At 49.6% G+C, this 20,261-nt stretch overlaps 1 protein-coding gene across 1 annotated transcript in view; it reads right to left on the reverse strand.

Moving 5' to 3' along the window:
• Positions 1-18,663, reverse strand: part of LMNB2 (lamin B2) — a 48,480-nt gene extending 29,817 nt beyond the window's left edge. The window contains exons 1-3 of the mRNA XM_066574237.1: positions 18,376-18,663; positions 8,808-8,944; positions 5,399-5,555 (exon numbers count right to left, since the gene is read on the reverse strand). Of these exons, the coding sequence (XP_066430334.1) occupies positions 5,399-5,555; positions 8,808-8,944; positions 18,376-18,582 (501 nt within the window). The 5' untranslated portion in view covers positions 18,583-18,663. The remainder of the gene's footprint in view (positions 1-5,398; positions 5,556-8,807; positions 8,945-18,375) is intronic.
• Positions 18,664-20,261: the final 1,598 nt, after the last annotated feature.

A 20,261-nucleotide genomic window follows, 5' to 3' on the forward strand; every position in this document is an offset into this window, starting at 1 on the left:
AGAGGTATTGTTCCATGTTCCTTATTTGCAAAATGACTTCTTGTGATGCTGAACATTAGATTTTAAAAGGTTATTCTGTGCCCGGAATACCTTTACATACAAACTGCCCCAGGTTGTTAACTGTGTAAAAATAAGCCATCCCTAAAACTTTAACCCCTTCCAGATACTTTATGTACATCATCAGCAGGAAGCAGTTCCCGCAAAATGCCTTACGTGCATTCATGATGATCATGTGGGAAGCAGGCAGAGAATTACAGCTGCTATAACCGCCAGGATTGGGGAAAAGATCTAGTCGTTCCCCCACCCAACCCCCATCATTCTGCACTCAGTACCCCATAATGACAAAGTGAAAACAGAACGTTCGTTTTTCCATTTCTAACATTTTGTATTGACAGAAGTATTCACGCCCTGTGGAATGACACATTTAGCTCTGAAGGCCTCTCATTCTCTTAATCATCTTTGAGAGGTTTCTACTCATTGATGGGAGTCACCTGCGGTAAATGCAGCTGATTGCACACAATTAAAAAAAAAACAAAAACATTTATCCATTTAAGATCTCACAAAAACAAAATCAGAGCCAAGACCAAGCCATGAGCAGGAGAGAACTGCCTGCAGAGCTCAGAGACTGGATTGTGTGGAGGCACAGATCTGGAGAAGGTTACAAAAACATTTCTGCTGCAGTGAAAGTCCCCAGTAGCCCAGCGGCCTCCGTAAGTCAATCTCTCAAACTCCCGCACAGGTTCAGACAGCAGCCATCACTAATCAGTGTGACGGTCACTACCTTGTGCTGCAAGGGGATGGTGACAGTCTCTTTAAGAGAGCACATTGGAAAGTTTAAATCCCGAGATTGTTACATGCCATGAATGAAGATGCCCCCGATGGAAGAATGCAGTACTGCAAGGGGTTCCCACACGATACATGAGGATGAGAAGTTGGTGGAGAAAATGGTTCGGTCTGATGAAACACAATTTACACTAAATGCTAAGGGGTAAATCCTATTAGTGTTTATTGGGCTCCAGAAACCCTCACATTCAGGCTACAGTCACACGAGGGTGAAACCCGCTCAGGTTTTGCTTCATGAACTCTAGTCTTTTGAATGGAGTTATACACATCAGCGATGCTGCAAGACTTTGCAAAAAAAAAAAGGACATGCAGTGATTTTAATCTTTTTTTCATTCTGTGATGTGCCTGTGTATCGCAATTTCACAGAAGCAAGACAAGGCATTTTTGAATGAAAAATGCCTTACATCTGCGGGTAAAACACATTGACAAGCACGATATCGGGCCGGGTTTCTCTGCCCAACATCCTGCTCACTAGTGTGAATGTAGGCTTATGTGGACAAAGCAGTCAATGTCTGGTGTGGACTGTCCAGGGGCTTAACGGGACCATTCTTTTTAGACATAATAGAAAAGGGACTGCAGCACTACAAGTCAGCTAGAAAAATAGCTGAGGGAAAAAGGGGAAAGAAAACCCCAATGTGCGCACGCCTATCCGGACACTGGGCTCCAAGTGTCCATAGGTAAATACATGCAACTGGTATAGGAAAGGCAGCACACTGGAATAGATCTTACCAGCAAATGTCCATAAAAGGCTTTTATTCATAATCCACACACAGAAAATTGCGACGTTTCGATCATCCGCTGTGATCTTTATCAGGCATGTACACCAGCAGACAATGATCGCATTAAATAGTGACAATAACCTATCACCCAAATTGTATCCACCCACAATCAATTAAAACATGACTTACAGGTGTTCAACAGGTGTCCGCCGTTCCACCGTCTGCATCGCGCCCCTTACGTCATCAAATATGACTGAATGATAGACGCATTAAAGTGTAATACAACAGTGGAACATATAAGACACTTTTTGATACACCATGTGGTGGTTTTTGTTTCCACCATAACATCATTATAGATGTAGGATACATTTATTATTCTTAAACAATATAATACCACTCTGATAGACAATAATTACATCAGTTGTTACATATACCATGATTATAATGCTATAGGGGCATATATATCTGTATAAGGACCACTGATTATAGGTCTTCTTTTGCCCCTTATGTATCCCGACGTATTGCCTAAGTAGATATGGTTTCCATGGTGAAATAAGTATGACCGCTGTGGATCATGTGACTTGTCACATGATGACGCTTAGCGTGATGACGTCATACGTTATGACGCTAGGATGCGCTACGTGATGACGCAGGGATTGATTTTTCATATGCTAGTGAACATCCCGTTATGGGAGGATCTGGGTAAACCGAATGGACGCTATTTGATGACGTAAGGGGCGCGATGCAGACGGTGGAACGGCGGACACCTGTTGAACACCTGTAAGTCATGTTTTAATTGATTGTGGGTGGATACAATTTGGGTGATAGGTTATTGTCACTATTTAATGCGATCATTGTCTGCTGGTGTACATGCCTGATAAAGATCACAGCGGATGATCGAAACGTCGCAATTTTCTGTGTGTGGATTATGAATAAAAGCCTTTTATGGACATTTGCTGGTAAGAAGATCTATTCCAGTGTGCTGCCTTTCCTATACCAGTTGCATTCTTTTTAGACAGTCGCAGGCAGAATGTACCTCTACGTGCGTCACACATCCATTCTACCGGTCGTTTATGTGGCTGTGCCGTTTTACTTCCAGAATGATGGCGCATAACCACCGAGTCGCAAGAGTCTCTTGATGGCATTCTGCCAGGATGCTGATATGAGAGAGAAGTGCTGTTGAATTCTCTCATTTCCCTGACTTACACCCCCGCATTTGTTTGCCGCATTTAGCACACACAATGATGGAGTGCACTAAAACCCGCTGTCAAAAAGAAAAAGTAAATTCACTACAAAACACCCTAATCGAAATTGCAGCGTTTTGCAGAGCGCATGCGAGTAGCCTAAAGCAGGGGTCCCCAACTCCAGTCCTCAGGGACCACCAACAGGTCATGTTTTCAGGATACCCTATGCTAAGAACACCTGTGGCAATGTCTGAGGCACTGGCAATAATTACATCACCTGTGCAAAACTGAGGAAATCCTGAAAACATGACCTGTTGGCGGTCCCTGAGGACTGGAGTTGGGGAACACTGGCCTAAAGGACGTGGTATACTGTAGAGAACCGGCTACACTATAAGAAATTGAAATCTCCTTCAGAACAACCTCTGTGGACGCTGTACCAATCTTGTTTCTGCAGTAGTCCGCCGTAGCCAGAAGTGTCTGGATGGTAATGGCGAGCACTTAAAAGGGGTTGTCCACTTCTGTATGGCCATATTAATGCACTTTGTAATATACATCGTGCATTAAATATGAGCCATACAGAAGTTATACACTTACCCCCTCCGGTGCTGGCGTCCCCGTCTCCATGGCGCCGACTAAAGCTGTCTTCTCCTTCCATTAGACGCGCTTGCGCTGTCCGGTCTTCTGCTCTGTTGAATGGGGCCGCTCCGGAGACATGTGCGGCGCGAGCACGCCGGAGCGGTCCCATTCAACAGAGCAGAAGACCGGACAGTGCAAGCGCGTCTAATGGAAGGACAAGGCAGCTTTAGTCGGCGCCATGGAGACGGGGACGCCAGCACCGGAGGGGGTAAGTGTATAACTTCTGTATGGCTCATATTTAATACATGATGTACATTACAAAGTGCATTAATATGACCATACAGAAGTGTATAACCCCACTTGCTGCCGCGGGACAACCCCTTTAATGTAAAACTGTGGTTGGGAACGCCATCTTTTGTGTGGCACGTTGCTAAGGGGAAGACGGCAAATCTGTGAGGGTCAGTGTCCAACACAACGGCCATTTTGAAAGCCGCTACCTTGGAACCAAGTCCATATTTTTTAATCGGGTGGGGTGTCTGTGACATGTATCTGATGGAGTTTGATGAGGAATCCAAGTCCGTGGCATACCTTTATTCCTTCCAAAGTTATTATCTTTTCTTTGTTAGACTGTTAGATGTGCCTGCAAGATTAACACATGAGGAGGACAGATATTTTGCGGATCTCCGGGTAGCACAGTACCTTAGTCACTACAGTAGATTTCAATGGTCAGCAGACTGCACATCCGTCATGGCACAACTGCTTGCCAAAATTTTATCAAACAGGTTCTGTGTTGGACCTGCCAAAAAGTGGACGTAACAAATTGACAACCGACAAAGCAACAATAGCTGTCCTGGCATCCTTTTGCAAGAGTCCATATAGTAGCACCCGGCGTTTGTCAGTCGACGCACCATCTGATGGATACTGGCAACACACAAATGGCACCCGGATAAGATCCAGTTGCTATAGCATCTCAATGAGGACGATCCCAAAGGCCACGCTGAGTTTGTGGAATGGGTGTAAAAGCAACTGCAATGGGACCCACATATTACAGAGACGGGACTGTTCAGTGATGAAGCAAAACTTCTACATGAACCATCAGGTGAACAAAATCAAACCTTCGCTCCTGGTTCAACACAAACCCACAATGGACAGGTCCCTCCAAGATAGTGGGCGTGGTGTGTGCGGTACAAAGAAAGGGAGCCCACTCTTCATCAACGGTAACTTTACTGCTGCCAAGTATCTGCAATGGCTGTTACAAGGTGTCCCCGTCACTGTGCAACGAAGACAGAACATTCCCAGTGTTCTTCCAGCAGTGGCCCCCACATTATGGACGTGATGCTGTGGTTTTGCATCAGCAGTTTCCATAGAAGTGGATTGGGCGTTGTGGCCCGGTGGAGTGGCCCCCGCACTCGATGGATCTCACCAACTTGGACTTCACCACACAGTTTGATGTCAAGTGCATGGTTCACGTAGTGAAAACCCAGAGTGTGGCGCACATGCAAGAGCGGATCCTAGATGCCTGTGCAAGCATCTCTGCTGAAGAGTTTCTCTCAATGCAGTATGAAGGAGAGAAGAGGAGAGGCTAGATGATAATAAACAACAGAGAGGACAGAGCACATCCTGTAGTGGATCGTCCTTGTGTTCCATGTCACGGGAAATCAATAACTTTGGCAGGAATAAAAAGGTACATGACATTCAAGCACAAATTTGGATTCCCCATCAAATTCTCTGACGGATACATATGTCACATGCACTCCTTTCCATATGAAAAGATCAACTTCATTCCAACATAGCAGCTTTCAAAATGGCCACCGTTTTGAACACCGCCCCTCTAAGATTTTCCCTCTTCTCCTTAGCAACATGCCGCATACAGAACAGCTTGCAAAACCATCGTTTTTCATTCATTTAGGCGTTTCCATACATTTGGAAAACCGTGTAACATATTACATAATAGAGCCCTCATATGGCTACGACAGAAAAGGTTTTTTAGGCTAACAAAAAAAAAAAAAAAAAAAAAAAAAGGGTATGGACCTGAAAAGAGGTAAACACCTACAAATGGTTACAATGGCAGCATACCTTAGCAAGTCGAGCCCGCAGATCAGCCAAGTCGGCTTCCAGATTACGCTTCCCTTCCAGTGCTGCACCAAGTTCTGCCTCACTTCTGTAATGCAAGGCCTCCAGATCTTTATTACGCTGCTGGGCTTGAAGCAGGTCGGCATCTTTTTTCTTCAGGCTGGGTGAAAAAAATAAATATATTATAGCAAAACTACAAGATTTTGAAAAGGATGGGAAAAAAATATTTATATGAACGCATGACAAAAAAATCTACTGGGACAGAAAAACAGGTAGAGAGCATCCATTAGCAGGAAGCACAGCAAGTTACTGATGGAATCTGCAGCATTAGATTGGCCTACAGAGTGTAGGCCTAGCTACATCAGCGATTCCTAACCAGGGTGCCACAACTTCCTGGTGTGCCACAAGAGCCTGCCAGGGATGCCATGACACTCAGGTTGGGAGAAAACCCCAACCAGAGACATTTTTCCCCTCCTCTATAGCACGTAAAGAAGGGGAGGTCAGAAGTAGTGCAAACGACTATTGACCTACAACAGTGTACAGAAGTGTCGCACTGTCCTCCCATCACAGCGGAGTCTGAGGGGTGCACTCACCCACTGCTGCTGCTGCCCCAGTCCATTTACTTCAGGCTGGAGGGTTATTTACACATGACCACTGCAGCTAATAGGACGTCAGGGGCATCCTCAGCCATGTCCCATAAACCTGCCTCAAGGCTTCTACATGAGAAGCTGACATGACGTCACCAGGCCTGCTGGAGTCACCTGTCAGATGCCTTGGCCATTGACTGCCAAAGCGATGGTCTGGTGCCACACTGATTATATATAGTTTCGGGCAAGGAGAGCTCAAAACTATATAAAAATCAGTAACTCTGAATACCTCTTTAAATAAGAGGAGCTTCTCTGCTCCGATCTCACAATGATAGGAGAGCAGGGAAGAGGCTGCTACAGCACTGAAATGCCAGGATAGTTGGTTTCTACAGACTTTCCCGACTGGCTGTCACTCTGATGACGTCTTCGGCACCTGATCCAATTAATTCCCAACAACAGGACCCGGACCGCAGACTGTTAGTAACTATTTGTTCCATCCAATTGGAGGATGCAAGTCACCTGCTCAGTGAATTACAGATTTATGTCGCTGCTACACAAAGCCCAGCAAGCAGCGATGTAAATGTACAGTGCTGAAATGGTTAATTTGCTGGCAATAGTAATTATGGAGTCACAGCTCTGTGTTCTGGTTATGAAGTTAGGAAAGACGACTGCAGTGGTTTATAACACTTTACATCGCTCAGACAATGGAGGCAGCAGTATTACAAGTTGTTAAGTCCCAGGTCCTCATCGGCCGCTGCTTGGCTGTAGTTTGTACCCAGTTTGAGTTTAGGGGCAGGCATTTCAGACCTGATTCTCAGTGGCAAGATTAAAATATATTTTTTTTTAACGCAAGCATAATCACATGGTTGGTGACACACATGCTGTTAAATGAGCAAACGTTGTGTGAACACTCAGATTTAAGATCCAGCCATTAATTCTAAAAACAAAGATTTGTATTAAATTTAATTTTTTTTTATTTTGCAGATATTCCAGGATTAAATGTTAGAATAGCGCCACCTGCTGTCCGATGTGCCCTGCTCAGTAATTGTTCCACCTGCCCATTCTTGCTTCTTTCACGCCACTGCACAGAAGCAGGACCGAGTAGATGTGACCACCTTGGAACATTTACTGAGGTTGCCCGCACATAGAAAAGCTTTTCACTAGAGAAAGCAGGTGGCGCTATTCTAACATTTAGTCCTAGAATCTGAGGATAGAAACAGCAGGTGGCGCCATTCTAAACATTTAGTCCTGGCATATCTGGGGATCAAACCAGCAGGTGGCGCCATTCTAAACATTTAGTCCTGGAATATCTGGGGACCGAACCAGCAGGGGGCGCCATTCTAAACATTTAGTCCTGGAATATCTGGGGATCGAACCAGTAGGGGGCGCCATTCTAAACATTTAGTCCTGGAATATCTGGGGATCGAACCAGCAGGGGGCGCCATTCTAAACATTTAGTCCTGGAATATCTGGGGATCGAACCAGCAGGGGGCGCCATTCTAAACATTTAGTCCTGGAATATCTGGGGATCGAACCAGCAGGTGGCGCCATTCTAAACATTTAGTCCTGGAAAATCTGGTGATCGAACCAGCAGGTGGCACCATTCTAAACATTTAGTCCTGGAATATCTGGTGATCGAACCAGCAGGTGGCGCCATTCTAAACAATTAGTTCTGGAAAATCTGGTGATTGAACCAGCAGGTGGCGCCATTCTAAACATTTAGTCCAGGAATATCTGGTGATCGAACCAGCAGGTGGCGCCATTCTAAACAATTAGTTCTGGAAAATCTGGTGATTGAACCAGCAGGTGGCGCCATTCTAAACATTTAGTCCAGGAATATCTGGTGATCGAACCAGCAGGTGGCGCCATTCTAAACATTTAGTCCAGGAATATCTGGTGATCGAACCAGCAGGTGGCGCCATTCTAAACATTTAGGGCTCATGTCCACGGGGAAAATAGGATTTAGGATCCGCAGCGGATTTCCTGCATGCGGATCCGCATCCCATAGGGATGCATTGACCACCCGCGGGTACATAAATACCCGCGGATCGTCAATAAAAGTGATTTAAAAAAAAATGGAGCATGAAAAAATCTGGACCATGCTCCATTTTCATGCGGGTCTCCCGCGGGGACGGCTCCCGCGGGCTTCTATTGAAGCCTATGGAAGCCGTCCGGATCCGGAGACCTAAAATAGGAATTTAAAGCATTTACTCACCCGCAGCGGACCGCGAAGCTCTTCTCTTCCTCACGGCCGCATCTCCCTTGCTTCGGCTCGGCGGATGTGCCCGGCGCATGCGCGCGGCACGTCGACGACGTGCCGGCGACGTGCCGCCGGCGTAAGGAATTCATCCGGCGGCCGAAAATGAAGATCCGGCCGTGAGGAACAGCAGAGCTTCGTCGCCCGCGCCGGAAAGGTAAATGCTTTAAATTGCTATTTTCGGCGCTCATGTCCGCGGGGCAGGAGGGACCCGCTGCAGATTCTCCATGGAGAATCTGCAGCGGATCTGATTTTCCCCGTGGACATGAGGCCTTAGTCCTGGAATAACTGAGGATAGAAAATTTTTATTTCAATAAGTGAAAATGCAAAAAAGGTTTATAATTATGGGGTAGATTTAACTATAAACAAAGGGGGAGATTCATGAAGCGGTCTGACACATAGCAAACAGTCACAGCTCAGCTCTCATTCCTCAGTCTGCTGCACTATTTTTAATAGGATAATGAACCCTGGATACGCAATGATGTATCAGCAGTGATTTCAATATTGACTGGGTGTTGCAAACTGTATATCTGATACGAAGCATGAAGCTAAACTTATGCGCACTTACGTTTTTGATACTTCATCAAAGTCGGACCGATATTTGGCCAGCTCTATCTGTAGCCTGGCTCGGTCCCTCGCAGTTTCATCTAATACTTTCCGAGCATCAGCAAGTTCAGATTCATACAGCAGTTTGATACCGCTAACCTGCAAAACAAATATACAGAATTAGTACCAAGAGGGGCATCCCAGATCTGCACCCACTCAGTACCCAACAGAACAGAATGAAGGGGGATGTCAATCGGAAAATGCAGCAATTAGCTAATTGATGGGGAGGCCATTTTTTTTTTTATAGAGAAGGGCTTGTATGGATTAAGCCACCCATTTCGGGTATGGTCACATAGGGCAGACTTGCTTCAGGAGTCTGTGACAATATCAGTTGAACTCATCGGAATTGTTTCTGCAGCATATTTATCAAGTTCCCTAAGCTTCAGTCAGATGAATGAAACGGTCAGAGACATTCCGGCAACTAAACTACCAAACTTGAGTTTACCCATAGGGTGTATTTACACTGAAAAGACGATCGCTCAAAAGATGGCTTTTGAGTGATATTTTGCATAAACTAGTACTTGGTTCTAATGCCTTTTAGTACCAAGTAGCAGCGTGTAAGCCGACGGGAGCTGTAATCAGGGAACAGACCTCCCTCTGTTTCCTGATAACTTTTACTTTGTTCAGCTGGCGGGGCTGACAGCTGAAAACAGCGGATACAATGTTATCAGCTCTCCGTGGGCAGAACACAGCATGCAGTCCTGCTCATTAGCTGTTCTGTAGGCAGGGCAACAGCTAAAAACTGCTGATACAATGTTATCAGCTGTAATCAGCTCTCCACGGGCAGAACACAGCATGCGGCCCTGCTTATCAGCTTTTCTGCTGAACAATGGTTTTCAAGCAGAACTGAAACCAGTCGGCAGAAAACTGAAAGGTGGGCACATTTGAGGCCCATTTAGACACAATGATTATCGATCGAAAGATATCTTTTGAGCGATAATCGCTATGTGGATTTACAGCGTAAGGTGGTCGCTCAAACGTTGAGTGAATACCTTGCGCTCTGAGTGGGGGATGCAGAACACAAGCAGGGCCGCTTGTCTTCTGCAGCCAGCTGTTCTCTGCTTAGAGCGCCCGGCTGTTTTACAGCCGAGCGCTCCAAGTGTGGGGAAGCAGAAGACAAGCGGGGCCGCTTGTCTTCTGCATTCAGCTGTTCTCTGCTTGGAGCGCCCAGCTGTTATACAGCCAAGCGCTCCGAGCGGGGTATGAAGAACACAACTGTACCATTGTGTTCTTCATACCCCGCCTGTGTTCAGGGAGCAGGATACAGCTGAAACAATAGTATATGCTGAAAGACAATGATCAGCGACTGATTAACGAAAACTGCATGATGTCAGTGCAGTTATACACAATGATTATTGCTTAAAAGACGGCTTTTGAGTGATAATCGTTGTGTCTAAATGGGCCTTTAGACAGAATATTTATGTTTCAAAAGAGGTCTTGAGCGATTATCGCTGCATGCCATAAAGCGCAAGGTGATCGCTGAAACGTTGAGCGATCACTTTGCTCTCCGAGCGGGGTATGCAGAAGACAAGCGGGGCTGCTTGTCTTCTGCATCCAGCTGTTCTCTGCTTGGAGCGCCCAGCTTTTATACAGCGGAGCGCTTTGAGCGGGGTATGCAGAACACAGCTGGACCACTGTGTTCAGGGAGCGGGATACAGCTGAAAGAATAGTATCATCATCTTTCGGCACGCTGAAAGACGACGATGAGCAACAGCTTAACGAAAACTGCACGATGCAAGTGCAGTTAGACACGATGCTTATCGCTCAAAAGACGGCTTTTAAGCAAATTTTCAGCGATGATCGTTGTGTCTAATGGGCCTTTAAAAAGGAAAGTTCTTTTATAAGGTTTTCCCTGCCCCAAATAGGAGAAAAATCCAACTCAGACGTAGGAGCCCTGGTCTCAGGGGTCAAGACTATTACTAAAATTGTAGGGCTTGTTCACATGGATGTGGATTTTTCCTGTAGTGTGACGTGAAAAGTCCATAGACAAGTTGAAAGCAACGACATAACTAGGTGGGATGCTCTCTGCAGACTGGAAGAGTATCCGTGCAGCAGGCACACGTCTGTGGAGGACATATACAATGTGATGCACAGCAGCCTGTGAGCGCGGTCCTCACAAACACTGCTATATCCGCTGGATTGTCCCATCAGAACTTGTAGCTGTAATATGCTGCTCTTCTAACACACTCCGCTGACAGATGTGCTATAACATAGGAATATGTGAACACCGATGGCACATGGGCTCCTGAGCACATCTACGGTATTAGTGTTTCTTGACGCCACCGGAAGCTAGGGGTTTGACAGGAGGAACGCCCCTCTCACACCCACAGCTCCCAATTGTCTGCCGTCACAAAGGTCCTAGCAGCAGTGTGTATTGTTGCCTGGGGTGAACGCTTAGGGATGCTTTTCCTTTAAGCCTTACATTATTACATCTAAATACTTCTGTAACATGGAAGTATTTGCAACTAATAACGTAAGGCTAAAAGGAAAAGCATCCCTAACCCAAGCATTCACGCCACGCAACAATCAATGCACAGGAAGCACCTAGATTATAGTTACCTGCCAGGACCTGCTGCAAACACTTCTCTCCACCTAATCAGCATCAGGGGGCGTCACCCCCGTCAGTCTTGTCTCCACCAGTACTTCCTGGTGGTGTCAAGATACAATTATACCCACATCTACTACTTCTTTATCTGATTAGTTGGGCCGACCCTCACACACTTTATGTATCGCACTCTCCGCACGGTTCTGTTCTGTGCGGCTTCTTTCAGTTCGACCATTTTAAAGGGAACCTGACAGCACTTTTTACCATACTGAACCAAGCACAGCGTTACGTATTTTCCCACGGCTCTTTATAAATCCAAACCTGGAGAACCAATGTAAAAAATTCCTGCACAGCATAGAAATTAGACAGAGCAGTCCAGTGGGCGGGGCCGGACGTCTCTTCTCCGCAGACTTCCATGCAACTCCACCCCTCTCTTCTTGTAAGGCGTATTAGAGGTCATGCATGCAGCACTGCAAAGTCTTGCGCTGCCGTGATTTCACTGACCCGCATGTACACAGATGAGCGCAGAGACTCGGCCCACAAAAGGGACAGATCTGCTTATGTGGCGGCACGAGATCTTTCAGCACTGCATGTAAGAGGTTATAAACGTGGGGTGGAACCTACGGGGAAACACAGCAGAAAAGACAGTCTGTCCCGCCCAGCAGAGCGACCTGTCTAATTATGTCGCACTTATTAAACCTCGACTTTCAAGTTGTGGATTTATAAAAGAGCCGTGGGAAAATACGTTCTCAAGAGATGGAACTATCATCTATAACTGTGGATCCCTAAACACAGAAAAGGAGGTTGTAAATCGTTAGGCCTCATGTCTACGGCACGCCCGGATTCTGTGCCTGCGCCCAGTGAGCCCTGCTTACCCAATTTCACCGGCAGCGGCGTCTGCGCGGATCCCACCACTTGCGGGTTCGCTGTACTGTGCATAGTCCTTATGGCGCGCCAGACATGCGCAGTACAGGTGCGTGTCCCCCCCCACACACGGGATCCGTGGCACGTCCGCAGTGTCAGCTGCAGGTGAGCCACAGATCAGACGGCTTCCATTAACTTCAATAGAAGCCATTCCCGCGGGATCCACAGAAAAACAGAGCGTGACGCAATTTGTTTTTCAGATCAAAAAGGTCCGCAAATCAAATCCACATGCTTTTAATCCATTTGCGGACGCCCCATGCTCCTCTATGGGGGGGGCTTGATTTGTGGATCTCCCGTGCGGGTTCAGGAAATCAAACCCGCCGGTGGACATTGGGCCTTAAAGAGCCATAAAATAGAACTGCTTTACTGAAAACAAATAAAAGCCACATGATCAGGAATCCAGCGGGTATGAAGTTACATAGCAGGACACGCCCCGCCATGTGTAGTAGATACCGTAGGAAGGATCTGCAGAAAATTAGATACAAAGTAAAGGCCCGTTCAGACACACAGATGATCACTCAAAAGATGGCTGGTGGACTCATCGCTACACAGGGCTTAAGCACACCGATTTTCATTGGGCCATTCAGACACGAATATTACACATGTGAAAAACCAACCCCCTGCCTGCCCTATTTTGGCACGTAATACGCACTATTAAAGGCTATGGGTGCTTAAAGGGTATACCAGTTACAACAACCCCCCCATCAATGGGATAACTAGCTGATTGGTGTGGGAATCTTCTACGCTCTCAATCACATGTGGCGCAGTGCGACAACCCGACCTCTGCTTCATTCATTCAAGGACCAACCAGACCCCCATTCCTGTGATCAGTGGGGGTCCCAGCATTCGAACCCCCACTGTTTAGCCAGTTATCCTGGCACAGCCAAAACAGGCTGGTATGAGTGAGCCCTAAAGGTCGTTTTACAAGGCGCGTGTGCGACACAGTGATCGTATAGCGTTCATTTGGCAGGCATTTATACTATAAAACTGGAGTCGTTTCCACCATTCATTCAAACTTAACGGCGCCTCTAGTTAACCTTTTTACCCCCACCTACTAGCCTGAGAGTTTCTCGGCCCAATATCACACTCACCTGTGTGAATGTAGCCCAAGTTCTTCCTAAAAAAAATATATATATATACTTATCTGTTTTTTTGCACTGAGTTTTCCTTCTCATGCATTTAGAAAGCCTCATACATGGTTTGCAGGCTCTCATACATTCAGGTTTCTGGCTCACTTTCCCAGCACTGATCAGTTGATTCCTCTCATGAATGTGCACAAGCTCACATCCCTCTCTTTTCTCCTCTTTCAGAGGCTGTGTAGCATAACCACACCCCCTCAATACTACACAGCTATCTGTTTATCCTCTCTGAGGAGCTGTTAATCATGTTCCCCCCTCCTGCTAAGAGCAGAAGATTCAGCCATTAGTGAATTAGTCATTTTTATTACAGCAGTAGCACTCTCTGCCCTCCTGATCTCCTCCACCATCCCTCACACTATCACACAGCCCTCTGCCCTCCTCCCCTATTACTCGCACTGTCATACAGCCCCTGTAATAGTAGCATTCACAGTCCTCTGCCCTCCTCCACCATCCCCCACACCATCATACAGCCCTCTGGAATAGTAGCATTCACAGCTCCCTGCCCTCCTGATCTCCTCAACACTATCATACAAGCCCTCTGTAATAGCACCATTCACAGCCCCTTGCCCTCCTGATTTCCTCCACCATTCCCCGCATACAGCCCCCTGCGCTCCTGTACACTATCATACAAGCCCCCTATAATAGTAGCATTCACAGCCCCCTGCCCTCCTGATCTCCTCCACACAGTCATATAGCCCCCTGCCCTCCTGATCTCATCCACCATCCCCCACACAGTCATACAGCCCCCTGCGCTCCTGATCCCGCCCACCATCCCCCACGCTATCACACAGCCCTCTGGAATAGTAGTATTCACAGCTCCCTGCCCTCCTGAACTCCTCTACACTATCTCACAGCCCTCTGAAATAGTAGCATTCACAGCCCCCTACCCTCCTGATCTCCTCCACCATCCCCCACACCGTCATACAGCCCTCCTGATCTCCTCCACCATCCCCCACACCGTCATACAGCCCTCTGCCCTCCTGATCTCCTCCACCATCCCCCACACCGTCATACAGCCCTCTGCCCTCCTGATCTCCTCCACCATCCCCCACACCGTCATACAGCCCTCTGCCCTCCTGATCTCCTCCACCATCCCCCACACCGTCATACAGCCCTCTGCCCTCCTGATCTCCTCCACCATCCCCCACACCGTCATACAGCCCTCTGCCCTCCTGATCTCCTCCACCATCCCCCACACCGTCATACAGCCCTCTGCCCTCCTGATCTCCTCCACCATCCCCCACACCGTCATACAGCCCTCTGCCCTCCTGATCTCCTCCACCATCATACAGCCCTCTGTAATAGCACCATTCACAGCCCCCTGCCCCCCTGATCTCCTCCACACAGTCATACAGCCCCCAACCCTCCTGATCTCATCCACCATCCCCCACACAGTCATACAGCCCCCTGCCCTCCTGATCCCCTCCACCATCCCCCACGCTATCACACAGCCCTCTGGAATAGTAGCATTCACAGCCCCCTGCCCTCCTGATCTCCTCCACCATCCCCCACGCCGTCATACAGCCCCCTGCCCTCCTGATCTCCTCCACCATCCCCCACGCCGTCATACAGCCCCCTGCCCTCCTGATCTCCTCCACCATCCCCCGCGCCGTCATACAGCCCCCTGCCCTCCTGATCTCCTCCACCATCCCCCGCGCCGTCATACAGCCCCCTGCCCTCCTGATCTCCTCCACCATCCCCCGCGCCGTCATACAGCCCCCTGCCCTCCTGATCTCCTCCACCATCCCCCGCGCCGTCATACAGCCCCCTGCCCTCCTGATCTCCTCCACCATCCCCCGCGCCGTCATACAGCCCCCTGCCCTCCTGATCTCCTCCACCATCCCCCGCGCCGTCATACAGCCCCCTGCCCTCCTGATCTCCTCCACCATCCCCCGCGCCGTCATACAGCCCCCTACCCTCCTGATCTCCTCCACCATCCCCCGCGCCGTCATACAGCCCCCGGCCCTCCTGATCTCCTCCACCATCCCCGTGCCGTCATACAGCCCCCGGCCCTCCTGATCTCCTCCACCATCCCCCGCGCCGTCATACAGCCCCCGGCCCTCCTGATCTCCTCCACCATCCCCCGCGCCGTCATACAGCCCCCGGCCCTCCTGATCTCCTCCACCATCCCCCGCGCCGTCATACAGCCCCCGGCCCTCCTGATCTCCTCCACCATCCCCCGCGCCGTCATACAGCCCCCTGCCCTCCTGATCTCCTCCACCATCCCCCACGCCGTCATACAGCCCCCTGCCCTCCTGATCTCCTCCACCATCCCCCACGCCGTCATACAGCCCCCTGCCCTCCTGATCTCCTCCACCATCCCCCACGCCGTCATACAGCCCCCGGCCCTCCTGATCTCCTCCACCATCCCCCACGCCGTCATACAGCCCCCGGCCCTCCTGATCTCCTCCACCATCCCCCGCACCGTCATACAGCCCCCTGCCCTCCTGATCTCCTCCACCATCCCCCGCACCGTCATACAGCCCCCGGCCCTCCTGATCTCCTCCACCATCCCCCGCACCGTCATACAGCCCCCTGCCCTCCTGATCTCCTCCACGCCGTCATACAGCCCCCTGCCCTCCTGATCTCCTCCACCATCCCCCACGCCGTCATACAGCCCCCTGCCCTCCTGATCTCCTCCACCATCCCCCACACCATCATACAGCCCTCTGGAATAGTAGCATTCACAGCTCCCTGCCCTCCTCCACACTATCATACAGCTCTCTGTAATAGTAGCTTTCACAGCTCCTGTCTTCCCGATCTCCTCCACCATCCCCCGACTGTCATACAGCCACCTGCCCTCCTCCACCATCCCCCACACTGTCATACAGCCCCCCCTGTCCTCCTGATCTCCTCCACCATCCCCCGCACTGTCATACAGCCCCCTGCCCTCCTGATCATACAGCCCTCTGGAATAGCTCAGTAGAGGCAGTGCATGCAGGGTCACGGCCGGGGAGCAGACAAGAACCAACCCCTCAGTTTACCTGACAAAAGTTGCCAACACGTCAGGCCTCCAGCTCTTCAGAAAACCAAACAGGCGCGGAAATCAAACAGAAGCTTTTTATGAAAACCAACTACAAAAAGTCCTCATTCCCAAAAACACATTCATTAAAGGGGTTGTCCCGCGCCGAAACGTTTTTTTTTTTTTTTTTTTAAACCCCCCCACCCCCCCCCCCCCCCCCGTTCGGCGCGAGACAACCCCGATGCAGGGGTTAAAAAAACCACCCGCACAGCGCTTACCTGAATCCCGGCGGTCCGGCGTCTTCATACTCACCTGCTGAAGATGGCCGCCGGGATCCTCTGTCTCCATGGACCGCAGGGCTTCTGTGCGGTCCATTGCCGATTCCAGCCTCCTGATTGGCTGGAATCGGCACGTGACGGGGCGGAGCTACACGGAGCCCCATTCAGAAAAGAAGAAGACCCGGACTGCGCAAGCGCGGCTAATTTGGCCATCGGAGGGCGAAAATTAGTCGGCACCATGGAAACGAGGACGCCAGCAACGGAGCAGGTAAGTATAAAACTTTTTATAACTTCTGTATGGCTCATAATTAATGCACAATGTACATTACAAAGTGCATTATTATGGCCATACAGAAGTGTATAGACCCACTTGCTGCCTCGGGACAACCCCTTTAAAGGTGCGGAGAGGCTTTAAAGGACACGTGTTTAACTAAAGGCCTGCGGGCCAAATCCGTCCCTCCACGACATTCTGTGGCCTGTGACGAGCCCCAGACGCAGGAGGACCAGCCCTCCACTCTCTGGATAATGCAGCCAGAGCTTGGCGGAGGGGCAGCACAGAAAGCAGGCGCCATCTTGGATTCAAAGTCTGTCCACCCTCCAAGGTAGGACGCTCGGGGCTAAAGAGATGGAAGGAGGGGGGCTGCAGCGAAAACCATCAGGGAGCCACATGGATCACACTTCAACACGCCACCGTCGTACCACCTCCAGCAATTGACCCGCAGCCACCATCACACCACCCACGGGTGGCATACCCTCACCACCTCCAGCGGTTGAACTGCAGCTACCATCACACCACCCACGGGTGGCATACCCTCACCACCTCCAGCAATTGACCCGCCGCCACCATCACACCACCCACGGGTGGCATACCCTCACCACCTCCAGCAATTGACCCGCCGCCACCATCACACTACCCACGGGTGGCATACCCTCACCACCTCCAGCAATTGACCCGCCGCCACCATCACACCACCCACGGGTGGCATACCCTCACCACCTCCAGCGGTTGACCCGCCGCCACCACCACGGGTGGCATAGCCTCACCACCATCGCACCACCTCCCGCATTTGACCCGCAGCCACCATCACACCACCCATGGGCAGCATACCCACACCACCTCCAACAATTGACCCACAGCCACCATCACACCGCCCATGGGCGGCATACCCACACCACCTCCAGCGGTTGACCCGCAGCCACCATCACACCGCCCATGGGTGGCATACCCACACCACCATCTCCCGCAGGCGGCCTGCCCCCACCAGCGCAGCGCCCATTCACAGCTATGTATTGCACTTTTAGACACGTTAAAAGAAAAAAAAAAAAAAACACGTACGTGCGTCACACGCAGGAAGCGGAGGCCGCGACGTCTTACAACGCCAAAACCATTGTGTGCGTATTAAGTGTATAAAATTGGAACTGGCGAAAAGCAGAAAAACGGCAGACAAGAGTGCCGCCTGCAGATACACTGCACATCTGCAGACTGAAACACGCCCCCTAGAGGCCACCCTCACACCTGCGCTTGGCTTTTAGCAGATCCGTTAAAGTTTTTAAAGAATGAAGGGTAAAAACGGAAATCAGCGTTTTCCTCCGATCCGTTTTCTGCCCGTTTTTAACGGATGTTTTACATTAATTGGCACTTTTTGTCTGACGCCCGGCAGGGGGCGGGGCCGGGCACTCACCTCCCGGGTGGTGACCTCCTCCTTCTCCGACACCTTCAGCATCAGCCGGTCATTCTCCAGCTCCAGCGAGCGCACCCGGTCTATGTAGACGGCCAGGCGGTCGTTGAGGTGCCGCAGCTCCTCTTTCTCCTGCAGCCGGGTGATGCGGGTGGGGGAGAGCGGCGTGGAGGCTCCCCGTGCGGGGGACGGGCGGCCGGGGGTCGCCATGCTGCACAACTCCTGAGCGTCTCACAACTCGGCGGCTTCCAGCGCCTTTCTCCTCACTCAACGGTCACTTTTCATTGAATGGCGGGAGTAGTAGATTCCAACCAATCGCAGGACAGGCCGCGTGTGACGTCATCAGAAGCAGAGACTCCGCGGCGGCCATCTTTGGTACGGTCACAGCGTAACTACGCTGGAATGGCCGCTCAGAGGAAGGACGTACCATGTTCCAAGATGGCGACCAAGGGAAGACGTTGTGGAAACATGGGAAATGTAGTCCCGTCACTGTGCAACACGACCATTTTAGGCAGCAAGCTGTCATTTGTGTCCCGCATGTTAATTCTATCACATTTTAATAAATATATATAGACTTCTAGTGAGGGCCACCTCACACGAACATCACGTATTACGCACATATAATACACAGTGAATGGCGTAAATAAAAGTGCAGTGATTTTCATTGACCCCCTCACACTAGCATTTTTTTTTTGCGCATAAAAAACGCATTGCGTCCTTTTTTTACCACGTGATAGAGCGTTATTGTTATCCATTGGCGCATAAACACCGAACATACATAATTATATTGGCAATGTGTGGCGTTTAAACGCACCATCGCTAAGCGACAGACGGTAATTTAAAAGAAAAGCAAACCTCAAGCTGCACATGACGGCGCGTGTGAGATACGTGCGCTAGATCCGCAGTCGTGGCAGTGAAAGATCGCTGCCCCACACAGCAATATCCCTTCCACCCGCCGGCTCCACAGCGGTAAAACGCTGCGTCCTTGGCATACGCTTGTTGGACATCTGGATTTATTGATGCGTTATCAACTCCGTGGCCATGAGTAGGAGACAGATTTATGACACAGCCTCACTCACACGGGCGTTTTTGCGAAGCGTATTACGCATTGAATAGAACCCCTTGATTGCAATGGGCTTGTTCACCTGAGCGCATTTTTTCACGTGATATACTACGCGGCGCATCCTATCTCAGTGTGTATTACGCTCCATGAAAGCCCACTGAAATCAATGGGTGTAAGAGCGCAAAATATGCAGGAAGCCTTCGTATTCGCAGCGTATTTATGAACAAATGAACGCTATTTCGTGCTCTTATTTATTTGTGTAAAAATACTGTAGATGGGCAAGAAAACGCAAAGCGACGCTGCATATTCACAGACCGAAATACGCATTTGCCTACGTGAACGCACCCTTAAAGAAAGACAGACTTTGTTGTCCGCAGCACCATAAGGTTTTAACATGCATGAGAAAATCACGCTTAAATCTTGCACGAAATATGAACCCCATGTACACACGAGCGAGGCTGGAAACAAATCCTATCCATGCGAGCGCTCGCATCGCCCATTGTTTTCAGTGCAGCGGTGGCAGCATTGCGCCACGTGCTGGGTGCGCGTGATGCAAGGTCTTTCCATTGAAAACAATGGAAAACACTCCGTGACCAACCGCTGGGGCCGACAGCCGAGCGGAGAATCACTACTTCCTCCAAGTTATGCAAATCGGTTTTGATCAAAAAAAAAAAAAAAATGCAGGTTGGCGAGCGCAATATCAGACGTGATTCGCAGCCACCCTGTGATTGGTTGCCCTGGGCAACAAAGACCATTTCATAGATCTGGCCCATGTTTGAGGGCAGCATATGGGACTTTATCATCATAGGAAATCGTGATTCCACTT

This window comes from Eleutherodactylus coqui, chromosome 7 (genome assembly GCF_035609145.1).
Source record: "Eleutherodactylus coqui strain aEleCoq1 chromosome 7, aEleCoq1.hap1, whole genome shotgun sequence".
Classification (NCBI taxonomy): Eukaryota; Metazoa; Chordata; class Amphibia; order Anura; family Eleutherodactylidae; genus Eleutherodactylus; species Eleutherodactylus coqui.